The 16006-nt window shown below is 68.0% G+C and overlaps 1 protein-coding gene across 1 annotated transcript in view; it reads right to left on the bottom strand.

Moving 5' to 3' along the window:
- SDK1 (sidekick cell adhesion molecule 1) overlaps nucleotides 1–16006 on the bottom strand; it is a gene marked incomplete at its 5' end in the record, with an annotated part of 547830 nt that overhangs the window by 20417 nt on the left and 511407 nt on the right. Inside the window, 7 exons of the mRNA XM_081093020.1 lie at nucleotides 349–535; nucleotides 1741–1856; nucleotides 5381–5482; nucleotides 6700–6759; nucleotides 8227–8362; nucleotides 12388–12458; nucleotides 14843–14946. Coding sequence (XP_080949146.1) covers nucleotides 349–535; nucleotides 1741–1856; nucleotides 5381–5482; nucleotides 6700–6759; nucleotides 8227–8362; nucleotides 12388–12458; nucleotides 14843–14946 — 776 coding nt within the window. The remainder of the gene's footprint in view (nucleotides 1–348; nucleotides 536–1740; nucleotides 1857–5380; nucleotides 5483–6699; nucleotides 6760–8226; nucleotides 8363–12387; nucleotides 12459–14842; nucleotides 14947–16006) is intronic.

The following is a 16006-nucleotide window of genomic DNA, read 5'->3' on the forward strand; positions in this document are numbered from 1 at the left end:
TGGCCTGGGTGCCACCCTCAGGAGCGCACTCCCAGTGATGAGAGCATGCCAGCCGGGTGTGGGGGGTGGGAGGGTGGGGGCTGGTGGGTCCCCAAAGGGCCTGGCCGTGCCCAGGTGACCCTGGAGGGGCACGGGGTGCGCACATCTGGCTAATGGCTACGGGGCCCCACTGCTGAGCAGCCGACCAGGCCCTGGGGCAGCCATGGAGCCAGCCCTACGTGCTGCCTCCTGCCCCACGGCTGTGTCCGGCCTCGGGACGGGCAGGGCAGAGCTGGGGGACAGACGGGGGCTGCTCTCACGAGGGCGCCCAGCAGAGGTGGGAAGGAAACGCACGGCCGCCTCTCCTACCCGCCTGGTGGGTGCGCCCCGGCCGGGGCTCGCTCCTGGGCCCGTCTCCGGCGGCGTTGAAGGCGGAAATGCTGACCAGGTAGCGGGAGTGGCTGGTCAGGTTCTTCAGCTTCACCACGGTCTCGGGCAGGAACAGCACCTTCACCTTCTCCGTGTCGTTCTGGCCGCCCGCCTCCCAGTAGTAGATCTGCAGAGAGAGCAGGGGTCGCTGGCGGCCTGGGCGGGGCCACCCTTTCCAGCCGGGGGAGGGGAGCCGCGAGGGGGCCCGTGTGCACCCCTGTGCGCAGCTGTGCTGAGTGGGAGGGGGGAGGAGACCTTCTCCTGAAGAATCGGGGGCAAGAAGACAGAACACGGACAACAACCGGGGGGCGCAGCCCTGTGGGGACAGCCCACACTGCTCCTGGGTGCCACCCCCCTCGCCGAGTGCCCGTGGGCGAACGCGATGCCCAGGATGGAGGTTGGCGGAGGTCACCACGGCTGCTGCCCTAGACGGCTGGCCAGACACCACTGCCACAGTGCCAGCAGGCGGGCAGCACCAACTGCCCCCCGACAGCCCGGCGTCTGTGCTCTGACCTGCGCGGAGACCCCCGGCTGGGACAGGCTCCCTAAGGAGATCAGATCCAAGCCCTGTGTCTTCAAGTTGAGGAAATTAGAAACCTTGTTTGGGACACACACATGGCACCTCGGCTCCCAGCTCCTGCGACCGCCCATTCGCTCATGAATCACCGGACCGGCCTGCCATGGAGGATGGGGGGCAGGGAGGGGCACCCTGGCTCCAGGGGGCTTCAGGGGCCTCCCGGCCTCAGCTCTCTACGCAGAGCCGGACCGAGTGAGGAGCTTCCTGCCCCGGGGAACCCAGCTCTACTCCTTCGTCACCCAGCTCTCCTTGGCCCCGCCTGCTGCCTTTCTGTTATCCCGTCTCTGAACCTTTAGCTAATGTGGAACCACTGTGGTGCAGTGGTTCTCAGAGTGGGGTGCCTAGGAACCACACCCCAGGGGGAACTTGTTAGGAGGCAAATCCTCGGCCCCACCCTGGACCTATGAAGTCAGGAGGCTCATGCACCATCCACTGGGGCCGCGGCAGAGCTGGGATGGGAACCTGTTCTCTCAGGGTTCTGTCTGATTGCTGGCAAAGCCCCTGGAGACTCCCTGTGTGTGTGTGTGTGGGGGGGGGTGGGGGTGGGGGCAGGCCCCTGACCAGGCCTGGTCACAAACCAGCCAGAGGCAAGGCTGGGCTGGCCCGCTCCTGGCGCTCAGGGCGGCCACGTCCGCCACAGGAGCCAGGGAACAGCGAGCCGAGAGCGGCAGCGTGCGTGGGCCAGGGCTCCATCTGGGGATCGGCCGCTCGGGCCCACAGCGACCTGCGGGGCGGCCACGCGGCGGGGAGCTTGCCTTGTAGCCCTGCACGTTCCCGTTCTGGCTCTCGGGCGGCGGCGGGTCCCACGTGACCTCCAGCTGGCTGGCCGTGAGCGGGGTCACCCGGACGTTCTGCGGGGCCATGGCCGGCGCTGGGGGGAGAGACAGGACAGGGGGGCCTGAGACACACGGCCCGGCCTCCGCGTCCGCGCCGCGAGCACCGCCCGCCTGCTGGTCGCGCTTCCAAACGCGTTAAATAAAACGGGAGAGCTGCCAGGCCCCGCGAGGCTGAGGCACGGAGGGTCTGGCGGAGACCCGGTCCAGTGACGGCTGTGCCGCGGAGGGGGACGCGCGGGACCTGAGGGACAGGGGAGGCCCCGGGTGGAGCGGGGAGAACGGAGCGCCTGCTCCCACCACGGGGCCGGGTCCAGGCTCTGGGCGGCGTCTCCAGACCAGGGCTGCCTCCGGGAGGGACAGGCCCAGGCTCCATCTGCACGCGCTCCTCCATGAGGTCCTGTGACCCCCAATTCTGAGGACCCGGCCTCGCTCCTCCCCTCCGTCCCCCAGGGGAGACCAGGCTGCCCTGCTGGGGTCAGCAGGGCTGCGCTGTGTGTTAGGGGACATCACAGCCAGCGCCTCCACCCCAAGCGGCTGTCGGGAAGCTGGGGTGACATCTCCCCACACCAGGCACTTGGCAGGACACCTGCCTCTGGGGCCCCCTTGCTCTCCCGTCCTGGTACCCCCTCTGCTCCCCCGTCCTGGCACCCACAGTGACACCTGCTGGAACCCACATGTCCCGGGGGTGCTAGGACCTCTCACCGCCTGCAGCTCGGCCTGGGGCCCAGGAGCGCGGCCTGCGGACTCGAGTCTGGTTTCAGGCCGTAAATGGAAACCGGAGGCAGTGGCTCTGGGGACAGACAGCCCAGCGCCCGGGCGCCCGAGCCTTCTCGGGAGAGAACGACCTTCACGGCCGCCCCTCCCCGAGCCCCCTCCACGTGGAATGAAATAGTAATTAACGCCCGCGCGGCCTGACACCCACATTTGTTTTGCTCTAACTGCGGCGCGTTGGCCCCGCCTCGTGGAAATGTTAATAACCGCGCCAGGTTGTTGTGGCAGATGCTCAGCCTCATTATCAGAACTTCTTATTTACCGCTCCATTAGACAGAGAACCGCACAAAACAATTCAATCAAAACTAACTGGGGAGTTCAGCAGCCACATTAATAACCCAAAACATAAATAAACTTAATGTCTTCTGCATGTTTGCCATCGGCAACTCTATCGCAGAATTACTGTCGCGCAATTAAAATGTGGGCGACATTGAGCGCGGCCGTCACCGGCTGTGGCGAGGCCCCACCCCGAGGTTTCCTTCCAGAGGCACCTGAAGGTGCAGCAGGGAGAGGCCCACCGTGGCGGGGTCCACAGGGAGCTGCAGGCCCGCGTGTCCCTCACCACGGTCGGTGGACACGTGCTGGACAGAGGCCCTTGGTCCCTCCCCGGCGGCGGGGCCCCAGCCACCATGTCCCCGAGCTGAGGTCCCCGATGTGCCCACCAGCTCCCTGTAGCCCCGGCTTCTGTGCCAGGAAACAGGGCAGGTGACAGACCTGAGTTGACAGCAGGGAGGAGGGAATGGTGTGAGCTCAGAGCAAGGCCTGGGGTCTGGGACTTCCTGTCTGGCTCCTGAGGGGACGGGTCTCCAGGCCCACGGGAGATGGGCTGCCAGGAAGGCGCTGCCCAATGGCGAGGCTGAGTCATCTGCCCAGCCTGGCATTTGGTGTCAGAACACGAGGGGAGGGGCCCGGAGAAGGGGTGTGGGTTCCCCCCATTTTACAGATGAGAAAACAGGGCCCAAGGACAGCCTCGGCCCACTCCCCCATGGAGCACGCCCTCCTCCCACTTGTCCCGCAGGCCAGAGGGGCTGCCTCCGCCCCGGCAGGGAGGGGACCTTGCTCCTGGGCCCGACAGAGAAACACCTGTCCGAGGCCAGCGACACCTGCCCCGCTGGGAGCCTCGCAGGAGGGCCACACACCTCAGCCCAGGGGCTCTGGCTGCCCCGGGGAGCCTGCCCTGCGCAGACGTGGTGCCGCACCCCCGGGGGCTCAGTCCCACCTGGGAATCTCAGGGGTGACGATGGGGTGATGGTGACGACGGTCCACGGAGAAAGCTAAGGGATGAGCCAGAGGGACCTTGTGTTTCTCCCCTGGAGCAAGACCCTTCCCTGTGAGGCCACGCCTACCCCAATGCAGCCTGCCTTCCCGGAGCCCGGGAGCTGGCCCCTCCCCTCTGCCTATATCTCCAGTAACTCCTGGGGGCCCAGCAAAGCCACCCAACGCACACCTGGGCCCCAGAATCCACAGCCGATGTGTCATCCCAAAGCCAGACCCCGGGAGATCGCTGCTCTCACACGAGCCTGGCTGTGGGCTCAGGGCGGGCCCAGCGCTGGGCTGACTCCGCCACTGCCTGGGCTGGACCAGCGCCGGGTCGGGCCAGACCTGCTGGGGGCGTCTGGGCTCCCCTGCCCGGCCAGGTCCCTCTCGGCCCCACGGATGGAGCGATTTGGGTTTGGACGGAGTCCCCCGCCCTTGAGCCTGCCCGAGGCTCAGAGGAGCAGCAGAGGCGGCTCTGTGAGGCGCTCAGTTGGGCCGACGGACCTGTCACCAACTGGCCAGCACCCAGGCCCGAGTCTTCACCAGGACCCAGCGGCAGAGACGCCCTGCGCCTGAGCTCCGCCTAATTCACAGGCCCGAGCAGCACCCCTACCAGACAGGAGGACTCGGTTGGAGCCCTCAGTCCCACCTGCTGTGAGAGGGGGTGCCCCGCCTGCTCCGGCCCCGCCTGTCCCAGCCCCGCCTGAGGCCCCCAGGTGCCCGGAGCCCCCACTGTGCCCTGCCTGTCCTCATGGGGCTCTGACAGCAAAGGCATTGGCCCCGTGGCCCCGCCCAGGACAAGGAGCATTTCGAGATGAGCGCCATGGACCCAGAGGGGACAGACACACGGACAGAACCTCTTAATGGGATTGGGTGTCGGGGGAAGGAGCCTGGAGCTCTGCCCCAGGGAGGGTCAGAGGAGATTCCAGAAGAGGAGCCGTGGGCCGTGTCCTGGGTGCGAGGCCCAGCAGGGAGGAGAGGCCAGCACAGCCGCGCTCCGGGCTCCGGTGAAGGCTGGGCCCTCAGGTGCTGTCTGCCAGATGGCCTCGCTGTCCTGACCCCTCCTCCCAGCCTGGCCTCTGTCCCAGAAGGAATTCCAGGCATTCCTCTGGAGGTGTCACTGCTGACAGTGTACCCGCAGACTGAGCGGAAACCCAGGCGGCTGTCAGCGGGGAGGGAGCCGTGCAGGTCCTCCGGCCAGAGGGCGGGCCCTCGTTACCGAGGCCACACTGGGCGCAACCGGGTCCCCACATGGCAAGACATCTCATGGCGCGTTAGCCCCGCAGAAGAGGTGGCCCTTGGGGTGCACTCAGGGCCACGTCTCAGCTAAAAGGGGTAGAAACTGACCCCCTGGCTGTCTGAGCCCCGAGAAGGGCTGTCCCCAGGGGTCAGGCTGAGCCAGGCATCGGTATCCCTGCCGAGCCCGTGACCTGCACGCCTCCCGCCCCTCCAGCAACGTGATCTCCTCCCCAACAACAGGGACACTGCTTGGCCCCCCGAGAGCCTGGGCTGTGGGGGGACGCGGGCTTACCGGCCTCGCCGACGAAGACCTCCACGGGCGCGGTGGCTGGGCTCTCCCCGATGACGTTGTAGGCCGTCAGGATCACCTCGTAGCGCCGGTACTTCTTCAGCTCTGCAGGGGCGGCAGGGCAGCTCCAGGGACCTCCTCCCTTTCGGATGGCCCACCCGCACCACCTGAGGGGGCAGGGAGGCCTCTGGCCCAGCTGTCCTTAAAGCCTGGGGACAGGGAGACAGCTGGGGGGGCGGGGAGACAGCTGGGGGGCAGGGAGACAGCTGGGGGGCAGGGAGACTGCTGGGGGGGGCAGGGAGACAGCTGGGGGGCAGGGAGACAGCGGGGGGGCAGGGAGACAGCTGGGGGGCAGGGAGACAGCCGGGGCCCGGGGCCTCTGGCCCAGCTCTCCTCAAAGCAGGCGCAGGGGAGTCGGACCCTGGCATCTACATGTACAAGCAGGAGACCACAGTCCCGTGTCCTCAATGACTGTGACTTCAGGACCAAGGTCTGTGAAGCCACGTGCACAGGGCGGTGGCCAGCACAGCGACGGGGCAGATCTGCTGACCTTGGCCCAGCCACCCAAGGTTCTCCCAGGGCGTCGTTGCCCTCGGAGCTGGCCTCCTGAAGTCCCAGGTGCACGGCTGGTCCCGGGGGAGGTGTGGATGGGGACGCGCCAGGCCTGCGCATTGCCTCCCCGTGAGCTACAGGCTCAGCAGAGGTTCAGTGAATGCGACACCGCGTCCCCGTGTCGCCCTGTGGCTGAGCCAGCCCGGCCTCGCCATCCTCAGCGTGGCTGGAGTACCTGGCCCTGCAGAGCCCACGAGTGGCTCCTGGGACCACACGGCCTGGCCTGTTAGTCCCAACCCCGGGCTCACGTGGCCCCACGTCCACAGAAGGAGGGACGGTCAGGAGTCCGTGAGACACACCCAAGTGGCCGTGGACAAGCGGCGTGGGCCCCCCTGCCCCCCGCTCCCCCCGCCCCGCGTCATAACCGCCGCTGAAAAGCTGGAGTGAGAGCCGGGGAGGAGCCCCCACTGGAGCCCCGCCTGCACCGACTCTGGCTGCTGGGAGGTCCTGGGGTCGTGGCAGAGGCGGATGCGGGCGGGCGAGCGAGGGGGTGGAGGAGCGGACAGCTGGGTAAAGCGACGTGTAAAGAAAACGGCGAATGGTCCCAGCTGGTCGGTAGTCCCCCTCCCTCCCCAGCCCGTTTCTAGCAGGTTCCGTGCTGCCTGCGGGCGGTGTGGCCTGTTGAGGGGGCGCCGTAATGACAGCCACTGCTCCCGCCGCCCGCTCGGCCCGGCCCGGTCGCAGCGGCCTCCGGAGGCGCAGGCACTCACGCGTCAGCTCGTACGTGGTCAGCGTGGAGCTGCTGTTCACGGTCTGGAAGCTGCTGGCGGCTGTGAGGGAGCAAAGCAGAGGCGGAGCGTGTGGGCGAGCTCGGCACCCCCGAGGCCCCTGCCCCCCGCGGCCCGCAGCTGGGGGCGCCCGCTGTTCTCCTGAGCGCCAGGCTCCGGGGGGGACGTGGGCCCGCGCTCCCCTCCAACGAGCGGTCAGACTGGCAGAGGCCGCAGCGTGACCTGGACCGGGCGCGGCCCCTCCTCCAGGCAGTGCCGGCCCGATGCCCCGAGGCAGGCGCGGCCGCAGCTCCCAGCGCTCGTCAGAGCCGTCGGAAGGGCCCGAGCAAACCAGCGCGAAGGGCGCGGGGACGGGTTTGCCGACCCCACATCCCAGGCTCTTTAGCTCATTGTGTGGACCTTGCTATGGGGCTCGGGGAGTTGCCAGCAAGTTGTCTGGCCGTCAGGAGGGCACGGGGGCAGGGGGCGTAAGCGGAGGGAGGGGGACAGTGAGCCTCTCCTTCCACCAGCACCCCCAGTGCAGGCTGAGACCCAGAAGTGGGGACGGCACCTGGGAGCCTCAGGAAAGGGCAGTACAGGCCCGGGCAGCCCTGCAACGTGAAGGACGTGACCGTGGGACGACCTGCGGCCACTCGCTGTTCTCAGCACACGAGTCAGGGGCCACCAGGGGAGGAGGTCCCCCACCCTCCTGAGGGAGGGGTGAGGCGCCCTGGAAGGTCCCGCCAGGGACCTTGGTGGGGGCCCTGCATGGTGACTGCAGTGGGGTCACTCCATTGGGGGGGGGGGGCCCTGCCGTCTGGGGCCTGGCTGCTCCTCCCTGGAGGCAGTCCTGTCGCTCAGGTCTGTGGCCTCCGCACCGGCTCTGCTCCTGTATGGCTTCCCCGTCCCCTCCCCCTTCCCCTCCCCCCTCCCCTCCCCCCCCCTCCCCTCCCCTCCCCTTCCTCCCGGCCTGGTGCTGCCGGCGGCGTCAGTCCCCTTTCCCTTCACATCCCCGGTGAGGTCCTTCCACCCCGCCAGCCTGCCGTCAAGGCTCCTCCTCCACGCACCCCCCAATCCCCTGGGTGGAGGCCCCAAAGCTCAGGGTTTATTGCTCCTACCACCTGGTTGTGCACCCTGGGCTGCGGCAGACACCCACCCCTCCCCAGCGCCCACGGCCCACCCACCACACCCACGGACCTCCCACTGCGCCCCACGGACCTCCCACCACGCCCCACGGACCTCCCACCGCGCCCCACGGACCTCCCCCCACGCCCCCACGGGCCTCCCCCCACGCCCCCACGGGCCTCCCTCCACACCCCCAGGGCCTCCCCCCACGCCCCCACGGGCCTCCCACCACGCCCCCACGGACCTCCCACCATGCCCCCACGGGCCTCCCCCCACACCCCCAGGGCCTCCCCCCACGCCCCCAGGGCCTCCCCCCGTGCCCCCATGACATGCCCACGGTTACCAGGCAGCTCCCACGCGGCGGCTGGCCTGGCACCTGTGCCGGGAGGGGCAGGGCGGGCTCACCTGGGAGCTCGCTCCGGAAGGCCGAGGCGGTTTTGAGCGCGGCGGACTCGGGCCCCGCGGCCGCCTCGGGCTCCAGCTCCCGGTAGTAGATGCGGTAGCCCTGCAGGAGGCCGTTCAGGCTCTCGTCACTCGGGGGCTGCAAGGACAGGGCCGGTCAGCCTCGGGAGGTGGCCTCGCGCTGAGGCCCACCAGCGCCGGCCAGGAGGACGCCACGCAGTGTTTACACGGGGAAGGGCAGGTGTCACGTGATGGGGAACACGGTGCTCCCGGTCCGGAGCCAGGCTGTGGGCGCCCCAAGCCCAGGCTTCCCGGGGAGGGGGGGACGCAGCCTCTCGTCCATGCCCGCTGCCCCGGGGCCAGCCTACGGGACTACAGCCCAGGCCCCAGACGGGCAAGGAGCTGCCCGCTCCCGGCGGACCCAGAACCCTTAAGGGGACCGCATGGTCCACGGGCTGGCCCCGCCCTGTCCTCGGTCCCTGGCCACCGGGCTGTGGCAGCCTCATTCGAAATGCACGGTGAAGAGCCCTTTGTGGATGGGAGATGCCAGCAACTCAGGACCTGGGCTTAGGGGCAGCCGGACACCCAGGCCACAGCCCCGGCACCATCGCAGCCTCCCGGGCCCGACTGTCCTGTGGCCGCTGTGGCCCGGGACCTGAGCAGGAAGCTGGCACGGGCCAGGCTGACTGGGCACCGCAGGCTGCAGACAGGAGCGAGGGCAGGACTCTTGGGGAGGGAGGGGGAGGCAGCGCTGGGGGAGAAGGACCCATTCACTGAAAATAGCAAATAAGCAGGAATTGGGAGTTTGGAGAAAATAAAAATGTCCTCACTCGGGACCCAATGTGGTTCTGCAAGCACAGAAGACACCCCGCCCCACCCCGTGTCCCCACCTCCTGGGCCTGAGGATGGGGTGGGGGGTGGCGGAGGCTGCCAGTGCTGGGCTCACAGACACCGCAGCCCAGGAGCCAGCACGCAGGAAGGGTGGGCATGGAGAGGCAGAGCGGGCCGGCCCGGCAGCACCCACTGGCAACAAGCTCACCGTGGACTAAACTGGGGACCCCGCTCCCCCAGCAGGAGATCCAGGCCTGGAGCAGGGGCGGGTCTCGCCACCCAGAGGGCCTGGTCCGGGGAGAAGCGCAGGCCCTCCTCACCCCTCACCCCGCGGAGATCCGGGGCCTGCACCTGCGCGGACTCGGAACTGCCTTTAACGCACTGTCTACTCTGGAGTTTGGAATGACCTGCCTGCCATTCGGGAAAGAGCTGCCAGACCTGGGCGTCCTGGGAAGTGTCACCTGGCCGCTCCATGGCGCGCACGGAGAGTTCTAGAAGGGATGGGCTGAGCTCAGGCTCTGGACGCAGTGCTGGCTGCTCGCCCTCCCTGCCCGACCCGCATCCGCCACAGCCTGTCCAGGACTCTGAACAGAAGGTCCCTTTCGCAGGAGCAGACCTGACCTCCAGCCCAGACCCGGCCTCGCCTGGCGCTTCTGCCCCGCTCTGAGGCCAGGCGGGTGGGGTGGTGCCCTCGGTGCCGTGGGAGCGAGCTGGCTTGCCGAAGTCCGAGATGACCCAGCCTCGGTAATTCCGCCCTGGCCTGGCCATCTGGACGGGCAGCTGCTCAGGGGGAACTGGGAGGCCTTCCCGAGCACGCCTGCCCTCTGGCTACGGCACGCGGAAATTCTGCGGGCGACCCTCTGGGCGCTGGAGGGTTCTGTCCATTTCCCAGGCCTCTGTGGGAACGCAGGGGACCTGGGGCAGTGTGCCCGGCTGACCACTCCGCACAGCAGCAGGGAGGAGGGAGCTGCGTGGGGGCCCAGGAGGACCAGGGGGGCGTCCTGGAGGCAGGAGGCTGAGGGCAGGGCAGGGCCGGGCTGGGGCCTGGCCAGGGAGGTTGGCACCATTCCTGGGCCTCCTGGGCAGTCGGGGCAGAGCTGGGACTCAAGTCCACATTTTTCCACGGCTTCCGCTCCCCAGAGCACAGAACAGCGACCCCTTGATGCCCCTGCGATCGAGTCCTGCTGGTTCAGGGGACACAGGGCTGTCACGCCCGACCCTGCTGCCCCCCTCCCTGCCTCTCAGATCCCTGCATCCTTCAGTGGACACCCCCACCCCTCGGCCCAGGGTCACCGCCCCTTCCGCTGCCCACCCACCCATGCATGCCATGCCCCGCCCAGCAGAGCTCCACTCCAGGGGTCGGTCTCACTCTGTCCAGCTGCTCAGCGCCTACACCGAGCTGGCCTCTGCCCACGGCCGAGCAAGTGGCGAGAAAGGGAGTAACCACGAGGCACGTCCTCCTGCTGCCCCGTCCCCGTGGGCGGCCGCCCGCTCAGAGGCGCCATCCTGCACGAGGCGGTCTCTGCTCAGGGTGCCTTCTTGCTAGAAAAGCCTCCAAGTCCACGTGGGGAAGTCGGGGTGGGAGGGGGAGGGACTACATTTGAGTGACAGGCTGCCTGCCCACTGGGCGTTTCGGGACAGCCGGCTGCAGCGCTGTGATAGGCGTCCAGGCCAGGCGAGGGCACCCAGTGCGCACACGCCTCCTCTGGGGGGACTTGCGTGCAGGTCCCAGATTTCAGACCCTGCGGGACACCAGGGAGGCGGGCTCGCCTGTCCCCCTGCAAGACCCCAACCTGACTGTGCAACGGAGCCGCCGCTTAAATGGGTGTGACGCCTGGAAACCATAGGCGGTGGCTGCGATTTTAAACCGGTGACTATAAGCGACAGGCTTGCAGGTGGCACATTCCATGGGAACGCGGGGCTACGGTTAAACGCTCTCTGTCCTGCTTGCCCGGGCTCTGTAAATTGCTCCTAATTTCCGTGGTGTGCCAGCTGCCTGGCGGTTGACAGGCATGCATTTCCCCTCGCACTGGCCACCTCCTGCGGGAGCTTCCTGTGATGAGTCTGTCCTGCTGGGCTCGGAGGGGACAGCTGCTGGGCTCTGTCGCCAAGTTCCGCTGGTGCAGCCGCCGCACTTCACAGGGCTGTCCAAGCTCAACAGGGCGGCTGGAGCCCCGTGTGGGGAGCAGCACGCTGAGGGCCCCCCGCCTCCCTCCCGTGTGGAGGCGATGCCTGCACAGCCCTGAGTGCGGCCGAGACAGAAAGGAGCTCACCTCGCTCCTCACGCCTGCAGCCCCCTCCTGGCGGCGGGAGAGACCCTGGCTGCCAGGCCCTGCTGTGCGCACCACTGGCCCCACCCGCGCAGCCCTGCTCAGACGGAGACCCCACGGCGCCCTCGCTGGGCTGGCCCCAGGCTGGTGGCCCGGCCCGGAAGACCTGTCCCTCTGTGCTCCTGTCCTCAGTGCGCCTCATCGCTAGCAAAGAGACGCCACTGGAGAGCAGGCAAGGAGAGGGCAGCGAGGCCTCTCAATGCCACGTGAGCGAGCCCCCCACCCCCACCCCCACAGGATCCCTCTCGTCCTAGGACTGAGGACTCCCGGGAGGGATGGGCCCCCGAAGAGCCCCTCAGAGTGACTTCCGGAGGGGGAGCGGGTCATGGTCCACTCCCTGCAGGACCCGGGCCAGGCGGGCACGTCCACAGCCCTGCCTGTCACCTGCACGTGGCCCGGGACATGGAGCCTCGGTGGCCTGGCGCCTGGGCGCCCTCGTGAGTGGGTTCGAGTCCACTGTGCTGACCGCGAGGCTCTCTGTGTGGGGACCACACCTGGACGCTCCCTCCCAGCGAGCCGCCCCTGTCCCGCTCTCAAGCACCTCAGTCCCGACGCTGGGTGCAAGGAGGGCGAGCGCGTGCAGGGTGAGCGCGTGGAGGGTGAGCGCGTGGAGGGTGAGTGAGTGGAGGGTGAGCGTGTGCAGGGTGAGCGCGTGGAGGGTGAGCGCGTGCAGGGTGAGCACGTGGAGGGCGAGCACGTGGAGGGCGAGCACGTGCAGGGTGAGTGCGTGGAGGGTGAGTGCGTGGAGGGTGAGCGTGTGCAGGGTGAGCGCGTGGAGGGTGAGCGCGTGGAGGGTGAGCGAGTGGAGGGCGAGCACGTGCAGGGTGAGTGCGTGGAGGGTGAGCGCGTGGAGGGTGAGCGCGTGGAGGGTGAGCGCGTGCAGGGTGAGCGCGTGCAGGGTGAGTGAGTGGAGGGCGAGCACGTGCAGGGTGAGTGCGTGCAGGGTGAGTGCGTGGAGGGTGAGCGCCATGTTTTACGAGGCCCCGTGAGACCCAGTGCTCACCTGCCACTGGACCAGGACGGAGGAGGTGGTGCGGGGCGTCACTGAGACGGAACTTGGAGGCTCCCCCGGAACTGAAATCCAAGATCAAAGAGACAGGATTAGAGGGCTCTGTTGGTACCTGGCGCCCCCTCTTCCCTGTGGGTGCCCTGCATCCCATGCACAGCCTGTGCCAGGAGAGGAGGGACCTAGTGCTCCAGTGTGACCACCTCCCTGAGACAGACCTGCACTGAGACATCGAGGGAGTTCCCACCTCTCCACGGGGCCCCTCACGCCAGCCAGCGGGGTGCCAGGCGCCCCACCCGAGAGCCTGCTCAGGGCCCCCCGCCCCGCCCCGAGGAGGGCAGCATGCTCTTTTTGAGGTGTGCAGGCCAGAGCACTTCTGAGCTGGACAGATGACCCAGCCAGGGCACAGTGCTCCTGGTCCCGGCCACGGAGTGACTGTCACGAAGGAGGTGACTTCTGGCGGCTGAAGGGGGGCCCGGTCCACCTCTGTGTGCGCTGCTCTGGCCGCTGCGGGCACAGGCTGGTCTGGCCTCTGCCTGGCCGTGCCCTGCACCTGGAACTAACGCCCACCTGCTGTCTGTCGGGTCCCATGCACCCACGTCCCAGGATTCGGAAGTGACCTTCCCTGGCTCCCTGCTGAGGCCCCAGAGCCCCGCCTTCTCCTGGGCCCAGAGCAGCAGGGAGCCCTCACTGGCTGGCCTGTCCGCAGGCCCCATGTCCGGGGCCCGTATGTACGAACATGAACATAAGACACGTGGACCTTTTCTCCTGTGCATCTGCCTCCTGTCAGTTTGCTCAGGAGGGTAGAGGGAGCGTCACTTTTCCTCCCCCACAAACCATCCACACACTCAAAGGGCTGCTCCCTCCCCGCCCCCCAGTCGCCTGCTGCCTGTCCATCCCAGTGAGCGCCTGCTGCCTGTCCATCCCAGTGAGCGCCCGCTGCCTGTCCATCCCAGTGAGCGCCCGCTGCCTGTCCATCCCAGTGAGCGCCCGCTGCCTGTCCATCCCAGTGAGCGCCCGCTGCCTGTCCATCCCAGTGAGCGCCCGCTGCCTGTCCATCCCAGTGAGCGCCCGCTGCCTGTCCATCCCAGTGAGCGCCCGCTGCCTGTCCATCCCAGTGAGCGCCCGCTGCCTGTCCATCCCAGTGAGCGCCCGCTGCCTGTCCATCCCAGTGAGCGCCCGCTGCCTGTCCATCCCAGTGAGCGCCTGCTGCCTGTCCATCCCAGTGAGCGCCTGCTGCCTGTCCAACCCAGTGAGCGCTGGGCTGGAGACAGTCCAGTTAGTGCAAACTGCCTGCCAGGAGCAGTCCTGGAGGAGATGACAAGATAGGCACCACGGGGCGATTGGAATATCAAAGGAGGAAGCAGGCCTTTGGGCCTGAGGAGGCCCTGCGGGGTTCCGAGAGGCCTTTCCGACTGAGTTTCGAGGCCAGGGGGCTGGGTGTCTGCACAGGCAGCTGGTGGCATCTGCTCCTTCCTCCTGAGGGTCAGTGCCTCAGGCAAATGTCGCAAATACCACCGAGGTGGTATGAAACGCAACATAAAAATGGGAGCCACAAATACAACCACAGTCTCCAGGGGTCAGTCCGCCTGCGGCTCCCTGAGGGCAGTGCCAGGGCACCGTCCTGGGGCAGGAACGCGCTGGAGGTCTGCTCTATGCAGAACGCTGTCTGCACGGTCTGCACGTGGCCCAGAAGCTCAGCCCCCACCTTCCCGGCTGGTCCTTAAGGCTCCGGGAGGCCCTGCCCCGGGGAAGCTCAGCTCCCAGTTTACGGAAAGAGCGGAATGAAGAGGTGAGGTTACCGATGGCTCCCTGGTCCCTCGGGAGGAGCGCTGGGGGTGGGGGGGCTGGGGGACTAGCCCAGAGCTTGGAGGGCGAGCTCAGTGCTGGGTCTGCAGGTGGGCCACCCTGGGGTGATGTGGGCTCCCCGCACTCGGCCAGGCAGCATCCTATCTCCCTCCCCGGACGCAGGCCTCCCCGGGGGAGGAGCGGGTGAACGCCGCCCTCACTTAGCTGTGCTCCTGGCCGGCGGCCACGCTGGGAAGGCCGCTGAATGAGAAAATGGGCAACCTCTCCAAACGCAGTTACCCGGTGGCGGCGGCATTTATTTTTAATGAGCCCATCAATTATGCATTCCTGGGATGCTAATGGTCGGAGGGTTTGGAAGCGAATCAAAGAGGCTCCGCTCCTTCCCTGCAGAAGCCCTTCATGTCCCGCGCAGCGCCGGGCCCAGGAGCCTCTGCGCTGTCGCTCAGTGACTCCCAGGCTCCCTGGTCCCTCGAGTCCCCCCGGCTCAGGACGAAAGTGGGGGCTCCCTCAAGTCCCCCCGGCTCAGGACGAAAGTGGGGGCTCCCTCGAGTCCTCCCAGCTCAGGACGAAAGTGGGGGCTCTCTCCAGGAGCCAGCAGCTGGGCGTGGCCCCGTCTGTCCACCGCCGGGGCCCACGCACTCACCATCCTGCAGCGTGGTCACCGCCTCCGTCTCGGCGCTGAAGTCACTATCCCCGATGTCATTGGTGGCCTTCAGGCGCAGCTTGTAGGAGGTGAAGGGCCTCAGCCTGAGCAGAACCGAGACCCGTGACCCTGTGATCTTCCCGCCCAGAGGCCTGGAGCTCTGACCCGTGACCCTGTGACCTTCCCGCCCAGCGGCCTGGAGCTCTGACCCGTGACCCTGTGACCTTCCAGCCCCAGCGGCTCAGAGCTCCTGGGGGTGCCCTCCTGCCAGAGGGCCCTGCCTTAGGAGGGGGTGCTCCCTCCCTCACCCCCAGGGCTCTCTGGGGTCTGTGCCCACCAGCACTGGCAGTGCCCACGTGGCCCCGAGCCTGGGCAAGCCTTGTCCCATGTGACCCAGCAGCTCCTCCTTCCGTGTCAGGGACGAGGACCGCAGGCCCACAGGCCCGGAACCCCCGAGGACGGTGCGTGGCTCGGCTGGGGCCGGGATGCGGGTTCGCCTGGAAGCCACGTTTGTCTGCCCCCTCGTGTGAGACCCACACCACGCCAGCTGCCCATGTGAAGATGCCCCCACAGGGCGGGGGCCGCAGGACAGGGCTTCCCCGAGGCCCTGGTACGGCAGCTGCCACCTCGGCCTCCCTCAGTCCCTCAGTCCTCCCTCCCTCCCTCCCCGAGACGGACTGCAGACAAGCTCCTCTGAGCAGACAACCCTCACTCCATCCAGTGCCTGCACTGCGCCCCCAGACACGCCCGCTCAGGCCTGGCTGCCAGCCCTCCTGGCCGCCCCCCACTTCCCCACAAGAGCAGAGAGGGGACCCCCCCCCCCAATGCCGGCAGCAGCAGCAGCCCTGTCTCACCCTCTGGCCCCCAGACCAGAGGAGCTGAGTGACTCCCGATCCCAGAGCCGCCCTCGCTCCCGCGCCCAGTCTCCCAGCGTCCTCACCACGCGGCCTCAGGACCTGCCCTCTCTCCTCTCTCCCAACCCACCGCAAACTCGTGGTTTTCAAACTGAGCTGGTGGAACCCCGAAGCTGAGGAACCCTCTGGGGTGCAGGCCCTCCACCCCAACCAGCAGCTCCTGGTCCATCCGGCGCGGGCGAGGCTCTGGGCGTCCTTTGTTGAGAGAGGTCTGCTTTTCAGAGCTGATCGCCACCTCCGGGCCCGCGGT

This window comes from Myotis nattereri (assembly GCF_964212035.1).
Source record: "Myotis nattereri genome assembly, chromosome: 5".
Taxonomy (NCBI): domain Eukaryota; kingdom Metazoa; phylum Chordata; class Mammalia; order Chiroptera; family Vespertilionidae; genus Myotis; species Myotis nattereri.